The sequence below is a fragment of the Gambusia affinis genome, linkage group LG18 (assembly GCF_019740435.1).
Source record: "Gambusia affinis linkage group LG18, SWU_Gaff_1.0, whole genome shotgun sequence".
Taxonomy (NCBI): domain Eukaryota; kingdom Metazoa; phylum Chordata; class Actinopteri; order Cyprinodontiformes; family Poeciliidae; genus Gambusia; species Gambusia affinis.
The window spans coordinates 23377483-23395452 of NC_057885.1; the positions used below are offsets into that span (position 1 = coordinate 23377483).

Sequence of the window (17970 nt, forward strand, 5' to 3'; positions counted from 1 at the left end):
TACGTCGCTCGGCGCCGTCTTGTATGGCCACAGACCAAAAAAAATTTTTTCCGGTGTTTTCATTGTGTTACTGACCGCAGTGAAGTTGTTTTCAAGTTGGATATTGGATATCGGTGCTCTGCGGAGTAAGGGGAGTTTAGTTCAAGGTTGATCTGATTTATGAACGCTGATTCTGGCCAGCTGTCCTCTATCACTCCCTCCTCAAGCGCTCGGAGATTCACATAGGGACCGTCCATTTCTGAACCAAACAATCCTGTAAATAAATGTCTTACGACCAACTGATACAAAAAAAGTGGTAATTCATGTTATTACACGACACACACTATCCTATATTAAAATTTTAAGTGACAGACCAGAAAGTAAGATAAAGTTTATTAGTGATTTTCTTGTGTGTGGTTTGATCACCTAAAATATACTTTAATATATATATAAAAAGTGATTTAAACAACCCATAAATCAGATGACAGCTGATAAAATACACACATTCCTGCTGTGAACACAAGCCGTCACGAATATCATTTCCACATCTTGTTTCCTTCATTTCTTCCAGTTCAAATTGATCCTTTATGGGCCACTTAGGTACAGGAGTTTATGCAGCACAGTCATGTATTAATACGATATGCATTCCCAGTTCAGGTTCCTGTTTGGATGAGAAAGGTTGGATGATTATGATGAATCAAATGGCTTCGACTCACATTAAGGCTGCTTCCCGTTTTTATTTCTTTCATTTCACAAACATTTCTAAAATTAGACAAATGGTCTCCAGAGTTGACCTGGAGAAAATCATTCATGCTTTCATGTCATCTCCTCTGGAATACTGTAATGCCCTTTTCAACTGCCTGGATAAATCCTCAATTTCACCTTTGCAATCAATACAGAAAGCAGCAGCCAGATTTCTCACCAAATCCAATAAATTATGTCGTATCTCTCCTGTTCCATTTTCACTCCACTGGCTTCCAGGTGATTTTCAGATTTGTTTTAAAGTACTTCTGCTGACATACAGAACATTAGAAGACCAGGCTCCTGATTATCTTTGTCAGATTTAAACAAAATATTCTGCTGTTCATGGTCTTCGTTCTCAAACTATGAATGTTTTGGTTGTTCCACCAACACGGTTAAAAACTAACTGGGGCCTTTCAGTCGGTGGCGGTGGAACAGTTTACCCTTGCAGCTCCGCTTTTTTGACTCTGGAGGTTTTTAAAAAGCAACTAAAACATTTTATTTTCCCAGACTTTTATCTTTTGATTTTACTGTGGTTCTTATGTTGGTTTTATGTTTTCTATTGTTTTAAGGCTGATTTCTATTGTGATTTATGATTTTATGTCTGTGACAGGCACTTTATAAATAAACTTTACTTAATTACTCAAAGGAAGAACAAAAGTGGAAAATAAAGCAAAAATAGAAAAATCTAAGGAACACCAAAAATGACAAAATTCCAAAACCAAACTCAAACAACCCCAGATCCTGACAGCATCTTTGTTTTTGCTACAACAAAAGGACGACATGACAATTTGTTTGCATGCTTGTTATTATTATTGATATAAATGTTACTGACAGCACCGACTGTTGTCGCCGTAGCGATAGAAGAAATGAGGAGAGAAAGAAGTTCCCTCACATTCCAGATGTTACTGCTGTCTTATGTGGATCAGGCTTTTTCTCCAGTGTGGATTCGCTGATGACGCGTCAGATGTGAGGAACGTTTGAATCTCTTCTCACACTGACTGCAGCTGTAAGGCTTTTCACCAGTGTGGATTCGCTGATGGCTGTCTAAATGACCCTTCTGAATGAAAGTCTTTCCACACTGGTCACAGAGATAGGGCTTTTCACCAGAGTGGATTCGCTGATGGGTGTTAAAAGAACACTTCTGCGTGAAAGTCTTTCCACATTGGTCACAGAGATAGGGCTTTTCACCAGTGTGGATTCGCTGATGGCTGTCTAAATGACCCTTCTGAATGAAAGTCTTTCCACACTGGTCACAGAGATAGCGCTTTTCACCAGTGTGGATTCGCTGATGATGCTTCAGGCCTGAGGAGTCTGTGAATGTCTTCTCACACTGACTGCAGCTGTAAGGCTTTTCACCAGTGTGGATTCGCTGATGGCTGTCTAAATGACCCTTCTGAATGAAAGTCTTTCCACACTGGTCACAGAGATAGCACTTTTCACCAGTGTGGATTCGCTGATGATGCTTCAGGCCTGAGGAGTCTGTGAATGTCTTCTCACACTGACTGCAGCTGTAAGGCTTTTCACCAGTGTGGATTCGCTGATGGCGGTCAAAATTACCCTTCTGAATGAAAGTCTTTCCACACTGGTCACAGAGATAGGGCTTCTCTCCAGTGTGAATGCGTTGATGAATTTTCAGATTCGTCTTCCATCTGAAATGTTTCAGACACGTGTCACAACGGTGTTGTTTCTGCAGCCTCTGGCTGGGCTGAACCTGCTGTCCATCACTGGGACCAACTGAGGCTTCATCATCATGTTCTCCTGGGTTTGTGCAGGTTTGGTTCTATGAAGGGAAGTACAGTAATTATAACCAACAGTAAATATGATACACAAACACTTTAATAGTCAACAGCTTTATTGCTTTCCAAAGATTAAAAGCATCCTAACACATCTCCCAGTTTAGTTTAATCAAATACAAAAGTATAAATTTGTCTTTCTCTCAGGTGGACTAGAGGTCTGGAACCTGTGGCCCCACGAGTGGCTCTTTGGACATTTTATAATGGCTCCTAATTATTTAGTTAAAAATGCAGAAAAACCAACTGACGGTCTTTTAATCTAGGCATAATGACTAAAATACATTTTAATAAAATGGTAAATGACTGAACTTATGTCGATCTTTTCCAATCATTTTGACCACTCAAAGCTCTTTACACTGGAGTCACATCCACCCATTCAAACTCTCACACATTTATACATCAGTAGGGGGTAAGTGCAATTCAGAAAACCCAAATGAAAATAAATGTCATGTTTTTGAGGTTTGGCATGAAGCCAGAGTACCCAGAGAAATCCCATTCATGCACAGAGGGAACATTCAAAGTAAAAGCAGAAAGAATATTAAAAACACAAAAGTAGCACTTAGTTCCCACAAGTTTTAATAACTAACCTCTTCCAGTGATGCCTTCTCTTCCTGGCAAAGTTTCTCCATTTCAGTCCTACGGAAAACAAACATTCATAAAATGTAAAATTGAATTTAGGATATTTGTGCAGCAGTGGCAGCAGTTCCAGATGTAGTTGAAATCAGATATTTATTAGAGACAACCTGATTTCACACATTATGATTTTAAAACCGTCTTAACTTCCTGCTTTATGTCAGCCTGGATTAAATACGTTCCCTAATTTATCTGAAAAGTTTTCATTTCTGTTTTTCATTTAGAAAGTTTTCATAAACTAACCATGAATTTAAACAGATGCTTTGTAAACTTCTAGCACTTTTAACAGAAATAAATGAGATTCATGAAACAGAGGGATGATTTCTGCTTCACATGTTGCAGTTTTAGTAATGACATGATTCTACATTTTGTAAAGTGAATTATTAAACATCAGTATGAATTATTACAAATATATGAGATAATGAAATAAGCCTTTACTTACAATTTCTTTGAGCTGCCTCTTCAGATTATCTTTGTCATAATATTTACATTTGACAGATGCTCTTATGGTTTCCATGGTAACATTGTTCAAAGGATTACAGCTCCATAAACATTTAACTCTCTATGTATTTTTAAAACTGAACAGACTTTATTCTTCTGTGCACCAGAAAGTTTCACTTTAATGTTAAATCTATTTTATTTAAACAGATCTGGAAACTTGTTATGATGCATAAAGTACTGTTTCCATGGAGACAGGTTGTTTGGATATTTTAGATCTTAATGTAACCATAGTTGTAACAAATGACTATATTTGTTATGTTTTGTTTTGTAAACGCCACGTCTTTTAAAACAAGCTGCATTCGTATGTGTGTGCCTCTGTGTTTATACGAGGAAAACAGAATTATTTATTCCCAACAGTCCTGCTGTCGGAGTGGCAGGAATATCACAACAACAATCACTAAATGTGGTGCAAATAGATCCTGAGATAAAATATGGCGGCCCGGTTCTTCTGGCCGTCGTTGCCCCGTTGGCCCCGACCCGGATCGCCACGGTAACAACCCGCAGCCCTTGGGGTTGCAACCCCCTGGACAACTAAGCTAATGTGATACTAAGACTGAAATAATTAAACTAAATGTAAAAGTTTAAGCGATTTATTGTAAATCATGAGAAACAAAAGTCAGACATTCCTGAGAAAGTCAATGTCAGGATACACTGCAAAAACACAAAATATTACCAATTTTATTTTTGTAAAGATAAAGGTAATTTTATTTCTATAGCACATTTTCAGCAACAATTTTCATCAGTGACCTTTGACCCTGTTAGCCTCAGGCTAGAGGTTCTGTTCATGTTAATCAGTAACAGCAGTTGATTCCTGATGGGGTCAAAGGTCAACATCTAGCTGTAGACACAGTTAGTTGAACCTTTATTCCTTGTTAAATTTCAGCCAAACAGGAAAAGATTTTCTGGGTTTGATTCTACAGTAAAAGTAATCTGATTACTCTAGTTTGAAGTATTTGAGAGAAAGAAAAAGAGCAGGAAGTGAAACGTTTGTTATTATAGTCAGAAATATTTCCTTCATATTAGAAATACGATGATCAAAGCTGTGGGGTCAAAGTTCATAGACCAGCAGAAGCTGTAGAGCCTACATTTCCCATGATGCACCTGGTGATGGTCAGGGTTTACTGGGTTTACTGGGTTTACTGGGTTTACTGGTTCTGTTCTGGAACTCAGTTCTTGTCTTGAGAGACCATGAACCGCGTGGTATTTATTATGTGTTTCTGCTTTGGTTTTATTGTTTTATTGAATATTTTATTTATTTATTGTGATCAAACATGTGAATGAAGTGAAGAACCGATTCGCTGTGGAACTGAAGCCACGCCCACTCTGTCCTGGATCTGCTCTCTGATTGGCTCACCGCTTCATTTCTAAAACTGTAGTAATGACTTTTATTGTTGATAAAACTGAAACTACCTGAATGTCTCTGATCAATAAAAACATTAAAAGTTTGATTTTTTCCCTTGTTTTCTTTATCAAATCAAGTAAATTAAAGTTTCATCAATATAATCTGAAATGTTCAGACAGAAACTGAAACATTTTTACAGATTTGTCCTGGTTTTCTGTTTTAAACTACTGAAAATCTAAAATAATCTTACCAGACCAAGGTGTTGGAGTGGCCTAGTCAAAGTCTAGTGCTGAAGCCTGACCTGAGTCTGAATTAAATCAGTTCAGCAAAGAGGGTCAAAGGTCATCAAACTGACGCTAGCGAGTCTGTGGTCGGGTTTAGGGCGTGAAAACTTTCCCTGGTCGGGTCAGCTGGGAGGGAAAGTTCTGTCCTTTAGTAACAGAAACCATCATGTGTGTTATAAACTTTATTTATCAAAACTCAAACTGATGGGATGTGAAAACCTTTCCACAACCTGAACAGAAAATAACTGCATAAACATTCTCAGTCAGAAATAATAGAAACCAAAATAAATCTTAAATGTGTCGTGTTTTTAGGAAGAATGCGCTGAGTCAAACTGCATCATCGTTATTGGTTTATTCGGCATCACCAAAATCCAGCATGGGCTCCATTATAACAATCAGCATCACCTGGACTCCTTGAGCCTGACGCTCCTTTATGATGTCACCACAGGTGGCCATTTGTAGTCTTTAATCATGCATAACATTAACACCACATCTCCCCTCCCTAGAATCAATGGGTGGACTGCCATTGATTCAACAGACCTTAGAGGATTATTCTGCCTCTATAGCTGGAAGGTCTGTTTCTACCTACAGCTAGAAAAAAAGCTACAATAAATAGAAATACATATTTAAACTTTCAGCATACCATTTACATCAATCATTTTATTTCCCTTAGCTACAAATTCAGTCTATCTGGTTTCACAACCTGTCTCCCAAACCTGGTTCTGGGAGTAGATGAATGTTCAGGAAAGCTCTGCTGTGAAGATTCCTCAGAACTCGGTTGAACTTGTTCTGCACCAACATCACCTTCCGGTACTTCTAGCTCTGTCGAAGGCTCCATGGTAACCAAATGACGACGATTTCGCCTAATCAATCCATGGGGTCCCTCCACAATGTATGACCGTGGAGTAGAATGACTGGTAATCACTGCTCCACTTGTGCCTTGATCTTTAATCCACACGCCTTGTCCTGGAGTAAGTTTACTAAGAACTCTTGCTCTGTGGCGTGCATCATATCTCTCTGCATCCTTTAACTTTCTCTCCTTTTCTTTTTGAGCAATGATCTTACTTTTTAGAAGAACTGGCCTCAACAAAGATGGAAGTGTTGGCACAGTCGTGCGAAGCCTTCTTCCTATAAGGAGCTCTGCTGGACTGGACCCATTCCAAAGTGGTGTTGCTCTATAGGCGAGTAAAGCTAGATATGGATCAACTGCTTTTTTCAACAAGTTCTTTATCGTTTTAACTGCACGCTCAGCTTCCCCGTTACTTTGTGGTTATCTTGGGCTACTTGTAATATGGCTAAATCCATATAACTTGGCAAATGTAGCAAAAGCAGCACAGGAAAACTGAGGACCATTATCTGTGATCATTACTTCTGGAATGTTGTGACGTGCAAACACAGATTTCAGGAGAGGAATCACATCTGCTGATCTTGTGGGACTTAGTTGAGCAATTTCCACAAATCTTGATGCATAATCCACAACCAGAATATAATTTTTCCCTTGCAAAGTAAACAGATCGGCCCCAAGTTTTTGCCATGGTCTGTCTGGATACTGTGATGGCATCAATGGCTCCGTGGGATTTTCTTTCTCTCTGTTGCAGGTGTGGCATTTTAGAACCAGTCCTTTCAGCTGCTGGCTCAGTCCAGGCCACCACACTGACTGCTGTGCTCGTTCTCGGCATTTCACCACTCCCTGATGTCCCTCATGAAATTTCATGAGCACATCATTTCTCATAGTTGAAGGAATAACAAGTCTTTCTCCTTTTATCAAAAGACCATCATTCACCGTAAGAAATGCCTTTTCAGCCCAATACAGTCTGAGTGCTGGTTCACTGTTGTAATGTGTAGGCCATCCTTCCTCACACAGCTGCATCACACGTGCACATATACTGTCCCTTTTCAGCTCCTGCCTCAGCTCTTCAAGGTAGCCAGTGCTTGCAGGCAAGTTTTGGATCACATTATCTACATAAATATTTGAATCTTCAACCAACTTTGTTTCAGTTGTTGATAAGTTTTCTAACATGGGGGCACGTGACAGTGTGTCAGCTGTCCACAGATGTTTCCCTGGCACATATGAGATGGAATAGGAATATCTCATGAGACGTATTCTAAAACGCTGAATATGTGGTGGAAGATCATCTAACATCTGGGAACTCAAAAGACTCAGAAGTGGTTTATGATCTGTCTCCATTTGGAAACGTTTGCCAACGAGATAATTACTGAATCTTTCACAAGCCCAAGTAAGACTCAAAGCTTCTTTTTCCACTTGTGCATATCTCTGCTCAGTCTGTGTTAGAGATCGTGACACGTATGCAACAGGTCTCCACTCCTGACCCCATTTTTGGAGCAGCACACTCCCCAGACCATAAGCTGACGCATCTGCTGAAACTTTACATTCCCGGTTTGTATCGTACATGGCTAACACTGGCGGGGATGAAAGCAACTCTTTCAGTTCTTGAAATGCTCTAGCTTGATCAACTCCCCATATTCAACAGTTTTTCTTTGACAAGAGATCCCTCAAAGGCTTGTCTCGCTCTGCCAACTGTGGAATAAACTTCCCCAGCTGGGTAACCATTCCTAGGAAACTTCTTAGTTCACTCACATGTCTTGGTTCTTTCATTTTTCTCACAGCTTCTGTTTTATTTGGATCAGGACTAACTCCATTAACAGAAATAATATGGCCCAAAAATGTTACACTCTGCTTTGAAAGATCACATTTATCAATGTTCAATGTAATACCGGCTTCTTGAATCTTTCCAAGAACGGTATACAGACGAGCATCATGCTCCTCCTGTGTCCTCCCCCACACCAACACATCATCCATGTGGCAAACTACACCATCTAATCCCTCCGTAACCTCTGTTACCATTCTGTTCTGGAAATGCTCAGGGGCAGAAGCAATACCGAAGGGTAGCCGTTTAAAATAATAACGACCAAAAGGTGTAATAAAAGTTGTATATTTTGCAGTATCTTCCGTTAAAGGGATCTGCCAGAACCCCATATTAGCATCTAATTTACTGAAAATGTTAGCTCCTGCTAGCTTACCGAGTGTTTCATCTACAGAGGGAAGAATATACTTCTCTCTGCAAACAGACTCATTCAGCTTTGTGAGGTCAACACATATGCGTACAGCCCCTGTCTTTTTAGGAACAACCACCATTCCTGAACACCAATCAGTTGGCTCTTCAACTCTGCTAATCACCCCCAAACTTTCCATACGGGCCAGTTCTTGCTAGACTTTGTCTATCAAAGGAAGTGGAATCCTTCTGGGCGTCTTTAATGAAAATGGTTGAGCTCCTGGTTTCAGTTTGATGGCATAAGGCTGTCTCACCTCTCCCAAGCCACTGCATAGCTTTGGATAGCTAGTTTTTAATGTTTCAGCAGTTATCTCGTTTAATCTAGCTACAAGCTCCAGCTTCTGAATGGCTGGTCTACCCAAAAGTGCAGTTTGCAGGTGTCTCATAATGTACACACTTTCTTGTATCTCTTTTTCTCCTTTTTTCATTACCATCTCAGCCACCCCCACAATATCCATTGCATTTCTCCCTGGTCCCAGCAGCTGCCTGGTGGCTTTTTTCAGAAGGGGGGGGCTCTTGTCTCTGACACGGGAGGCAGACGACAGGAGCAGCTACGATTGGCTGAGACGAACCAATCAGATGGAGGCTACCTGGAAGCACAGGGAAGATTTTATTATAACATCAATACAATACATAATTCTAGGGTGATGTCACACTTCCAGGAACTTTCTCACCGACAGCCATCTTGGTAGGCAGTTGCTACGACAACACTAAATCAATCAATCAATCAATCAATCAATCAAATTTTATTTGTATAGCACATTTCAGCAGCAAGGCATTTCAAAGTTCTTTACATCAAATCAAATAGAAACACAATGCAACAGAAAATCAATAATCAAAACACAACATCAAGTCAGGTTTTGTCAATAAATTTGTAATTGATTACGTTTCAAATACAATCCTAAACAAGTTGGTTTTTAGTCAAGTTTACATCCATGAAAGGTTTACCTGTTACACTCCTACTGTGTTATATGGAACAAAATACCTGTCACTATTTTTATTCCCACTCGCTCACAATCACACAGTTTAAAATGATGTAAACAAGCTTAGAACCAGCTCCTGCCTCCTTCCTAACTTATAAACAATATAAGTACTTTACAGATATTAATCTATCGCAATATTTGAGCAATACTAAGATAAATATCGGGTGATATATATTGTAGCTTTAACCTGCTAGTTAAGATATGTTTTTATTACATGTACTGACTCCACCGGTCAGCAGGATGCTAAAATACAATGTTAACAGGAGAAACTTGTGTTGCTAGAACAGTAAGGTTTTCATGTTAAAGTTTGACTATTTCCTTTAGCTTTCTATTAAAAACACATCATCCTATCAGCTCCACTTAGGGAGGCTCAGGAGACGATTTTAGGAGGATTTGTTTTGTTTCTGGATTCCTGATTCAGTTTTTAACATTGTGAGACCAAATTGATCAGCAGGTTACCTTGAACAAGAGTCCATGAAAAGCAGAAAGTAGAAATCCACAATGAAAACATCAACATCCCAACGCCTGACTGGAGACCTGAGCCAAAGACAAACTGGGCAGTTTGTCCAAATAAGTCCAGATCAGTCTTTGTTTTAGTGAGGAAGGCGTGACATTCGTAGGGGAGAGAAAGATTTTGTGATGAAACAGTGAAGTTTTGTATTGTGAGGGATTTATCCCTCTTTAACAGATGGTGTTTTATTTTGTGCTCTTTGTCTTATTTTTTGTTTGGGCCCAGCTTGTTTTTTTTGTTAAATTGTTGGTTGTAATTTTGTGTGTATTTGTTTGGGGATATTGTTTAACACCAAGGTTTTTTCTTTCCTACCTGGTAAGGTAATTGTCTCCACCCCTTAATCAGTTCAGGCACTTTTTTAAAAGCCAGGTGTATGTAATTAGGGGAGGGTGGCTCCCTCCTATTGTCTGAAATGTTGGTGAGGCTGGGGATTGTAAAGAGATCTCCAGAGTTATATAAAGAAACAATTTAGAGCTCTATGACGGCTGGATGTTGTATTTTTTTCATCGCAAACCAACATGTATCCAGACAATAGAAACAGTTAAAACTGTATTCATGTCTCTGTGGTTCGATACAAACAGCCAGAGAGATTTGAGGTTTTTCAGCAGATGCTCCACAGCAGCTGGGAAAAAAAAATCAGTCATCATTTTATTAAATAGCTGTTTGCATTTGATGAGTTCTAAAAATTAAATAATATGGAGGATCTTTTCACACTGATCAGTCTCTCATGGATTATGATTATCACCTCTGATCTCCTGTGACCTCTGACCTCCTGCTTCTCATGTCCTCAGGTTCTTCTGCCTCCCTCTGGATCGGACTCGGTGCTGCGTAAGTATCGCTCATGTTAGCGGTTCTGAAACCAACCAGTTCTGGTCCATTAGCAGCTCAGACCCAGCAGCTAGCGGATCATCAAGCTTCAGTCTCACTGGATCAGTGGATCAGAACCAGAACTTGGCATTGACACTGACCCTGGTTCTGGTCCTAGTTCTGGTCCAGGTTCTGGTTCTGGTCCTAGTTCTGGTCCAGGTTCTGGTTCTGGTCCTAGTTCTGGTTCAGGTTCTGGTCCTTCTGTGGATCAGGATGGTTTCCACCAATCAGGTGGTTGGTGGTTCAGTCCTGGTCTCTGATTGGCCAGCTTGTTGCAGTATGGTTCTGCTTCTGTTTTCTGAAGATCTCTGATTGGCTGAATGCTGCATCGGTCTGGCTTCTAATTGGCTGGGTTAGTGGGGTTGCCATGGTGTGGGTTGCCATGTTCTAAAGCTTCCTCTGCCTGCAGGTCTTCATTGTTGCTTGTGGTCGTTCTCCTCCTGGGTCTGGTCTTCACCTGGAGGACCTGCAGGACCGAGGGCTTTGTGAAGCTCCTCCCCCTGAACACCAGTTCACCTGTGCAGAAGGACCCACCCCTTCACCAGCCCGTTCCAGTCTGACCAGCATGACAAACAACAAAGCTCCTTTCAGCTCAGACGCTGCTGCAGCTACCTGCTGTGGCCCCGCCCCCTCAGTGCCCAGGTGTGGCAGTAGATAGGGTCAGGTAGAGTTAGGACAGGGTTAGGTTAGGGTTAGCCAGGTATGTGTCAGGTTAGCCAACCAGAAGTCAGAAAAACTCTGACATCACTTCCTGTAGCGGACAGGTGTGATTTTAGGACAGCTCAAATGTGTTACTCTGCTGGTTCTGACTGGGTTGGGCCCGGTCCAGACCAAATGGGAAGTGGCCCCTGAAACAGGAAGTGAATCCTCAGAGGACATCGTCACAAGATGACATCATCACAGCTAGCAAGCTGGAATGGACTGGCTTCATAACCTCCTCCTTGTGTAGATCAGTTCTCCACAGCCTTGCTAATGACCTAATTATTCTATTCAGGTGGTGCTGCGGCGACACATCTAAAAGTTGCAGGAAACCCCTGGTGTAAGAAAATGGGTGGATAAATAATTTTAATATTAAATATGATTTCTTGAAATTGTTCTACTAGACTGTATAGATGAAGCACACTCATCTTTATTACATTTGACTCCTTTTTTATTTAACTAATTTTATATTTTTAAAAAATATAAAAAAATGTTCATAAAATGTATTACCTCAGATGATCATCACATTTGTTACCTGTAATGTTCAATTGCATAAAATTCTAGGACAGGATCTGTTTCATCACATATTCACTTCTAACCTGAAATGTGTTAAATACAACAAATATTTCCTTAAAGTGTGACCTATTTCATAATATTTACCTTTATTGTTTACTCTGAAATGTTTAATTACACATTAAATGTTCTTTCATTTGGTTTGTTACATTAAATGTTTACTGCAAAATGTCTGATTATATAATTGTTTACTTTAATCACAAAATATTTATTTAAAAACATAATCTTTCATTACGTGCATGTTTATTACCTGAAATATTTTAAATATCAACGTTTTACTAGAAATGTGATTCATTTAATCACCTGTTTACATGCAACTTGAATCAAACGTTTTTCATAAATGTTTACCACATTAAACTATGAAATGAGAGAAAACAGCCACTTCCAACTGAACACATTTATTTCAACACAAATGGTTCCTGTTCCTCTTCAAAGTGTGCAGCCTTGCTGAGCTCTTCTCCAGGGGTTTCCTCCTCTTCTACAGCCTTCGCTGCTGTGTTTTCATTATTTACCTCTTCTTGGGTAAATAATTGGACTGATGGAGTTACAGTCTCTGTAACTTGTTGATCCATGATGGTCTTGCTCTATCACCTCTGTAACTGACGTGCATGTCGGTCCGATGTTGTGGTGTTTACCTTACAGTGACCCAGATTCAGTCTGGATTGAATCCATTTCATACGTCAGTTTGCCTTGAAGAGGACATATCAGAACACACGTCAGTATTATTACTGTAAATTTGATAACACTAGTAAAATAGTTTACTTCACAATAATGGAATAACCTTGATGTCCGGTGACAAAACTCAGATTATACTGCATAAAAACAAGCCAGACCTGAACAAGGTTGATCCACTTAAATGCACTCAATGTAACTGAACATGAGTCACCCGGACAAAATCATAGCAAAACATTATGACCAACACCAACAAAGCGAATTTAGACACTCACCAGAATGGACATGTCTGGGGTAAACTCGTAGATATCTTGGGTTGTTGGAGAACGTAACATCAGGACGTCTCAACGCTGATACCCGGGACTTTCGTCTCCATTTTGTTAGCTCCGTTAGCTTAGCCTCGTCGTTTCCAGGCAGGAAAACAGAAAAACGAAAGCCCGTTTTCCATCTTTTTATCGTTTCGGTCGTGTGATCGGACATTACATCCAATAACGCAGCAAGTTCGAACCATTGCTAATTAATTTTAAGTAACTTAGATTCAAAAATTCAAAATATCTGTGAGACAGTCGTTTTCTCGGTTATATTTATGGCCATACAAGATGGCGCTCAGATCCCTACGCCTAGAGCAGTGACGTCACGTTCCAAAGCTCTATAGCAACCCTGAACAGGACATGAGCAGTGGAAAATTGATGGATTGATAAAAACTTAATTTAATTTTTTTACAAACTAAAATTATAACCCTGTGCAATTATCAATTTATATTTTTTACTCTAAATGCCCCCCAAAAAATTCACATGCAAATGTTTTTAAAAAAATGTAATTTTTTAAATTTTATTTAATATTTTCAGGCTAATTTTTGAAAGCAAATTTCTGCAGGTGAATTTTTTGCAGTGAATTTAAAGTATAAAAAAAAAAAAAAAAAACATTGACAAAATTGCACAAGATAAAAATTTAGTGTCATAAATTCAATTTGTAAAAAAAAATCTGATTCCAATCAGGTTATATTTCTTCCAAAATTTTGAAGGATATGTTTAAAATTTCACTAAGCACTAAATGCAGACCAGAAAGTAAGATAAAGTTTTTTAGTGATTTTCTTGTGTGTGGTTTGATCACCTAAAATATACTTTAATATATATATAAAAAGTGATTTAAACAACCCATAAATCAGATGACAGCTGATAAAATACACACATTCCTGCTGTGAACACAAGCCGTCACAAATATCATTTCCACATCTTGTTTCCTTCATTTCTTCCAGTTCAAATTGATCCTTTATGGGCCACTTAGGTACAGGAGTTTATGCAGCACAGTCATGTATTAATACGATATGCATTCCCAGTTCAGGTTCCTGTTTGGATGAGAAAGGTTGGATGATTATGATGAATCAAATGGCTTCGACTCACATTAAGGCTGCTTCCCGTTTTTATTTCTTTCATTTCACAAACATTTCTAAAATTAGACTAATGGTCTCCAGAGTTGACCTGGAGAAAATCATTCATGCTTTCATGTCATCTCCTCTGGAATACTGTAATGCCCTTTTCAACTGCCTGGATAAATCCTCAATTTCACCTTTGCAATCAATACAGAACGCAGCAGCCAGATTTCTCACCAAATCCAATAAATTCTGTCGTGTCTCTCCTGTTCCATTTTCACTCCACTGGCTTCCAGGTGATTTTCAGATTTGTTTTAAAGAACTTCTGCTGACATACAGAACATTAGAAGACCAGGCTCCTGATTACCTTTGTCAGATTTAACTAAATATTCTGCTGTTCATGGTCTTCGTTCTCAAACTATGAATGTTTTGTTGTTCCACCAACACGGTTAAAAACTAACGGGGGCCTTTCAGTCGGTGGCGGTGGAACAGTTTACCCTTGCAGCTCCGCTTTTTTGACTCTGGAGGTTTTTAAAAAGCAACTAAAACATTTTATTTTCCCAGACTTTTATCTTTTGATTTTACTGTGGTTCTTATATTGGTTTTATGTTTTCTGTTGTTTTAAGGCTGATTTCTATTGTGATTTATGATTTTAGGTCTGTGACAGGCACTTTATAAATAAACTTTACTTAATTACTCCAAGGAAGGACAAAAGTGGAAAATAAGGCAAAAATAGAAAAATCTAAGGAACACCAAAAATGACAAAATTCCAAAACCAAACTCAAACAACCCCAGATCCTGACAGCATCTTTGTTTTTGCTACAACAAAAAGACGACATGACAATTTGTTTGCATGCTTGTTATTATTATTGATATAAATGTTACTGACAGCACCGACTGTTGTCGCCGTAGTGATAGAAGAAATGAGGAGAGAAAGAAGTTCCCTCACATTCCAGATGTTACTGCTGTCTTATGTGGATCAGGCTTTTTCTCCAGTGTGGATTCGCTGATGACGCTTCAGACATGAGGAACGTTTGAATCTCTTCTCACACTGATTGCAGCTGTAAGGCTTTTCACCAGTGTGGATTTGCTGATGACGCTTCAGGCCTGAGGAATCTGTGAATCTCTTCTCACACTGATTGCAGCTGTAAGGCTTTTCACCAGTGTGGATTCGCTGATGGCTGTCAAAATTATCCTTCCGAATGAATGTCTTTCCACATTGGTCACAGAGATAGCGCCTTTCACCAGAGTGGATTCGCTGATGGGTGTTAAAATGACCCTTTTGAATGAAAGTCTTTCCACATTGGTCACAGAGATAGCGCCTTTCACCAGTGTGGATTCGCTGATGGCACTTCAGATGTGTGGAACATTTGAATCTCTTCTCACACTGATTGCAGCTGTAAGGCTTTTCACCAGTGTGGATTCGCTGATGGCGGTCTAAATGACCCTTCTGAATGAAAGTCTTTCCACACTGGTCACAGAGATAGGGCTTCTCTCCAGTGTGAATGCGTTGATGAATTTTCAGATTCGTCTTCCCTCTGAAATGTTTCAGACACGTGTCACAACGGTGTTGTTTCTGCAGCCTCTGGCTGGGCTGAACCTGCTGTCCATCACTGGGACCAACTGAGGCTTCATCATCATGTTCTCCTGGGTTTGTGCAGGTTTGGTTCTATGAAGGGAAGTACAGTAATTATAACCAACAGTAAATATGATACACAAACACTTTGATAGTCAACAGCTTTATTGCTTTGCAAAGATTAAAAGCATCCTAACACATCTCCCAGTTTAGTTTAATCAAATGCAAAAGTATAAATTAGCCTTTCTCTCAGGTAGACTAGAGGTCTGGTACCTGTGGCCCCACGAGTGGCTCTTTGGACATTCTATAATGGCTCCTAATAATTTAGTTAAAAATGCAGAAAAACCAACTGACGGTCTTTTAATCTAGGCATAATACATTTTAATAAAATGGTAAATGACTGAACTTATTTAGATCTTTTCCAATCATTTTGACCACTCAAAGCGCTTTACACTGGAGTCACATCCACCCATTCAAACTCTCACACATTTATACATCAGTAGGGGAAAATGCAATTCAGAAAACCCAAATGAAAATAAATGTCATGTTTTTGAGGTTTGGCATGAAGCCAGAGTACCCAGAGAAATCCCATTCAGGCACAGAGAGAACATTCAAAGTAAAAGCAGAAAGAATATTAAAAACACAAAAGTAGCACTTAGTTCCCACAAGTTTTAATAACTAACCTCTTCCAGTGATGCTTTCTCTTCCTGGCAAAGTTTCTCCATTTCATTCCTACGTAAAACAAATATTCATAACATGTAAAATTGAATTTAGGATATTTGTGCAGCAGTGGCAGCAGTTCCAGATGTAGTTGAAACCAGATATTTATTAGAGACAACCTGATTTCACACATTAAGATTTTAAAACAGTCTTAACTTCCTGCTTTATGTCAGCCTGGATTAAATACGTTGTCTGAAAAGTTTTCATTTCTGTTTTTCATTTAGAAAGTTTTCATAAACTAACTATGAATTTAAACAGATGCTTTGTAAACTTCCAGCACTTTTAACAGAAATAAATGAGAATCATGAAACAGAGGGATGATTTCTGCTTCACATGTTGAAGTTTTAGTAATGACATGATTCTACATTTTGTAAAGTGAATTATTAAACATCAGTATGAATTATTACAAATATATGTGATAAAGAAATAAGCCTTTACTTACAATTTCTTTGAGCTGCCTCTTCAGATTATCTTTGTCATAATATTTACATTTGACAGATGCTGTTATGGTTTCCATGGTAACATTGTTGAAAGGATTACAGCTCCATAAACATTTAACTCTCTATGTATTTTTAAAACAAAACAGACTTTATTCTTCTGTGCACCAGAAAGTTTCACTTTAATGTTAAATCTATTTTATTTAAACAGATCTGGAAACTTGTTATGATGCATGCAGTACTGTTTCCATGGAGACAGGTTGTTTGGATATTTTAGATCTTAATGTAACCATAGTTGTAACAAATGACTATATTTGTTACGTTTTGTTGTGTAAATGTCACTTCTTTTAAAACAAGCTGCATTCGTATGTGTGTGCCTCTGTGTTTATACGAGGAAAACAGAATTATATATTCCCAACAGTCCCCCTGTCGGGGTGGCAGAAATATCACAACAATCACTAAATGTGGTGCAAATAGATCCTGAGATAAAATATGGCGGCTCATTCCTTCGCCCCCCCCCGACCTGGATCGCCATGGTAACGGCCCGCAGCCCTCAGGGTTGTAACTAAGCTAATGTGATACTAAGACTGAAGTAATTAAACTAAATGTAAAAGTTTAATCAATTTATTGTAAATCATGAGAAACAAAAGTCAGACATTCCTGAGAAAGTTGATGTCAGGATACACTACAAAAACACAAAATATTACCAATTTTATTTTTGTAAAGATAAAGGTAATTTTATTTCTATAGCACATTTTTAGCAACAAGGCAACACAAAGTGCTTTACAGGAATTAAAAGGAAATAAAAAATAAAAAAACAGACCAAGGGAAAGAGCAAAAAGAAGAAGAATCTAATGTATCTAATGTAATAAATCTTTTCAAAATTTTTAAAGTAGATGCTCCTTTTCAAGGTTGCAAGTATAAGTAAGTATCCTCTGGTCTAATTCCTTTGTTTATTTTGTAGTTCAAATATTTTAGTAAACTTGAAATATGAAAACTAACATACAAGTAACTTTTTAGCAAGATATAGAGGATTGTTTTGAGTCAATTATTCCTTAATATGGAAATATTGGCAGATTATTTAACTTGTAAAAGCCATTTTTCCCATAAGTTAATTTATCAGCCAATAGAACTAGAATAGATAGATAGACTGTTAGCTAGGGACCACTAGCCAGCACGCTAGATAGATAGATAGATAGATAGATGGATG

General features: G+C 38.6%; 1 protein-coding gene and 1 long non-coding RNA gene across 6 annotated transcripts; both read right to left on the reverse strand.

The window, feature by feature from the left end:
* Nucleotides 1–1521: 1521 nt before the first annotated feature.
* Nucleotides 1522–16826, reverse strand: LOC122821034 (gastrula zinc finger protein XlCGF7.1-like). Of its 5 annotated transcripts, XM_044098866.1 has the most exons (5): nucleotides 16766–16826; nucleotides 16287–16335; nucleotides 15350–15696; nucleotides 15040–15265; nucleotides 1522–1846 (listed from the first exon to the last, which is right to left on the reverse strand). In XM_044098866.1, exons 2-5 carry the CDS (start codon nucleotides 16326–16328, stop codon nucleotides 1646–1648), a joined length of 816 nt encoding a protein of 271 aa, XP_043954801.1. In that variant the 5' UTR covers nucleotides 16329–16335; nucleotides 16766–16826; the 3' UTR covers nucleotides 1522–1645. The 5 variants fall into 5 exon arrangements, with proteins under 5 accessions (XP_043954801.1, XP_043954799.1, XP_043954798.1 ...); XM_044098864.1 differs by having other exon boundaries at nucleotides 1524–1846; nucleotides 15040–15696; XM_044098868.1 differs by lacking the exons at nucleotides 15040–15265; nucleotides 15350–15696; nucleotides 16287–16335; nucleotides 16766–16826 and adding exons at nucleotides 1945–2503; nucleotides 3104–3152; nucleotides 3592–3675 and having other exon boundaries at nucleotides 1534–1776.
* LOC122821098 lies at nucleotides 12366–13248 on the reverse strand. The gene is made up of 2 exons (XR_006368907.1): nucleotides 12931–13248; nucleotides 12366–12672 (listed from the first exon to the last, which is right to left on the reverse strand). It is a non-coding gene; the product is annotated as an uncharacterized LOC122821098 (long non-coding RNA).
* Nucleotides 16827–17970: the final 1144 nt, after the last annotated feature.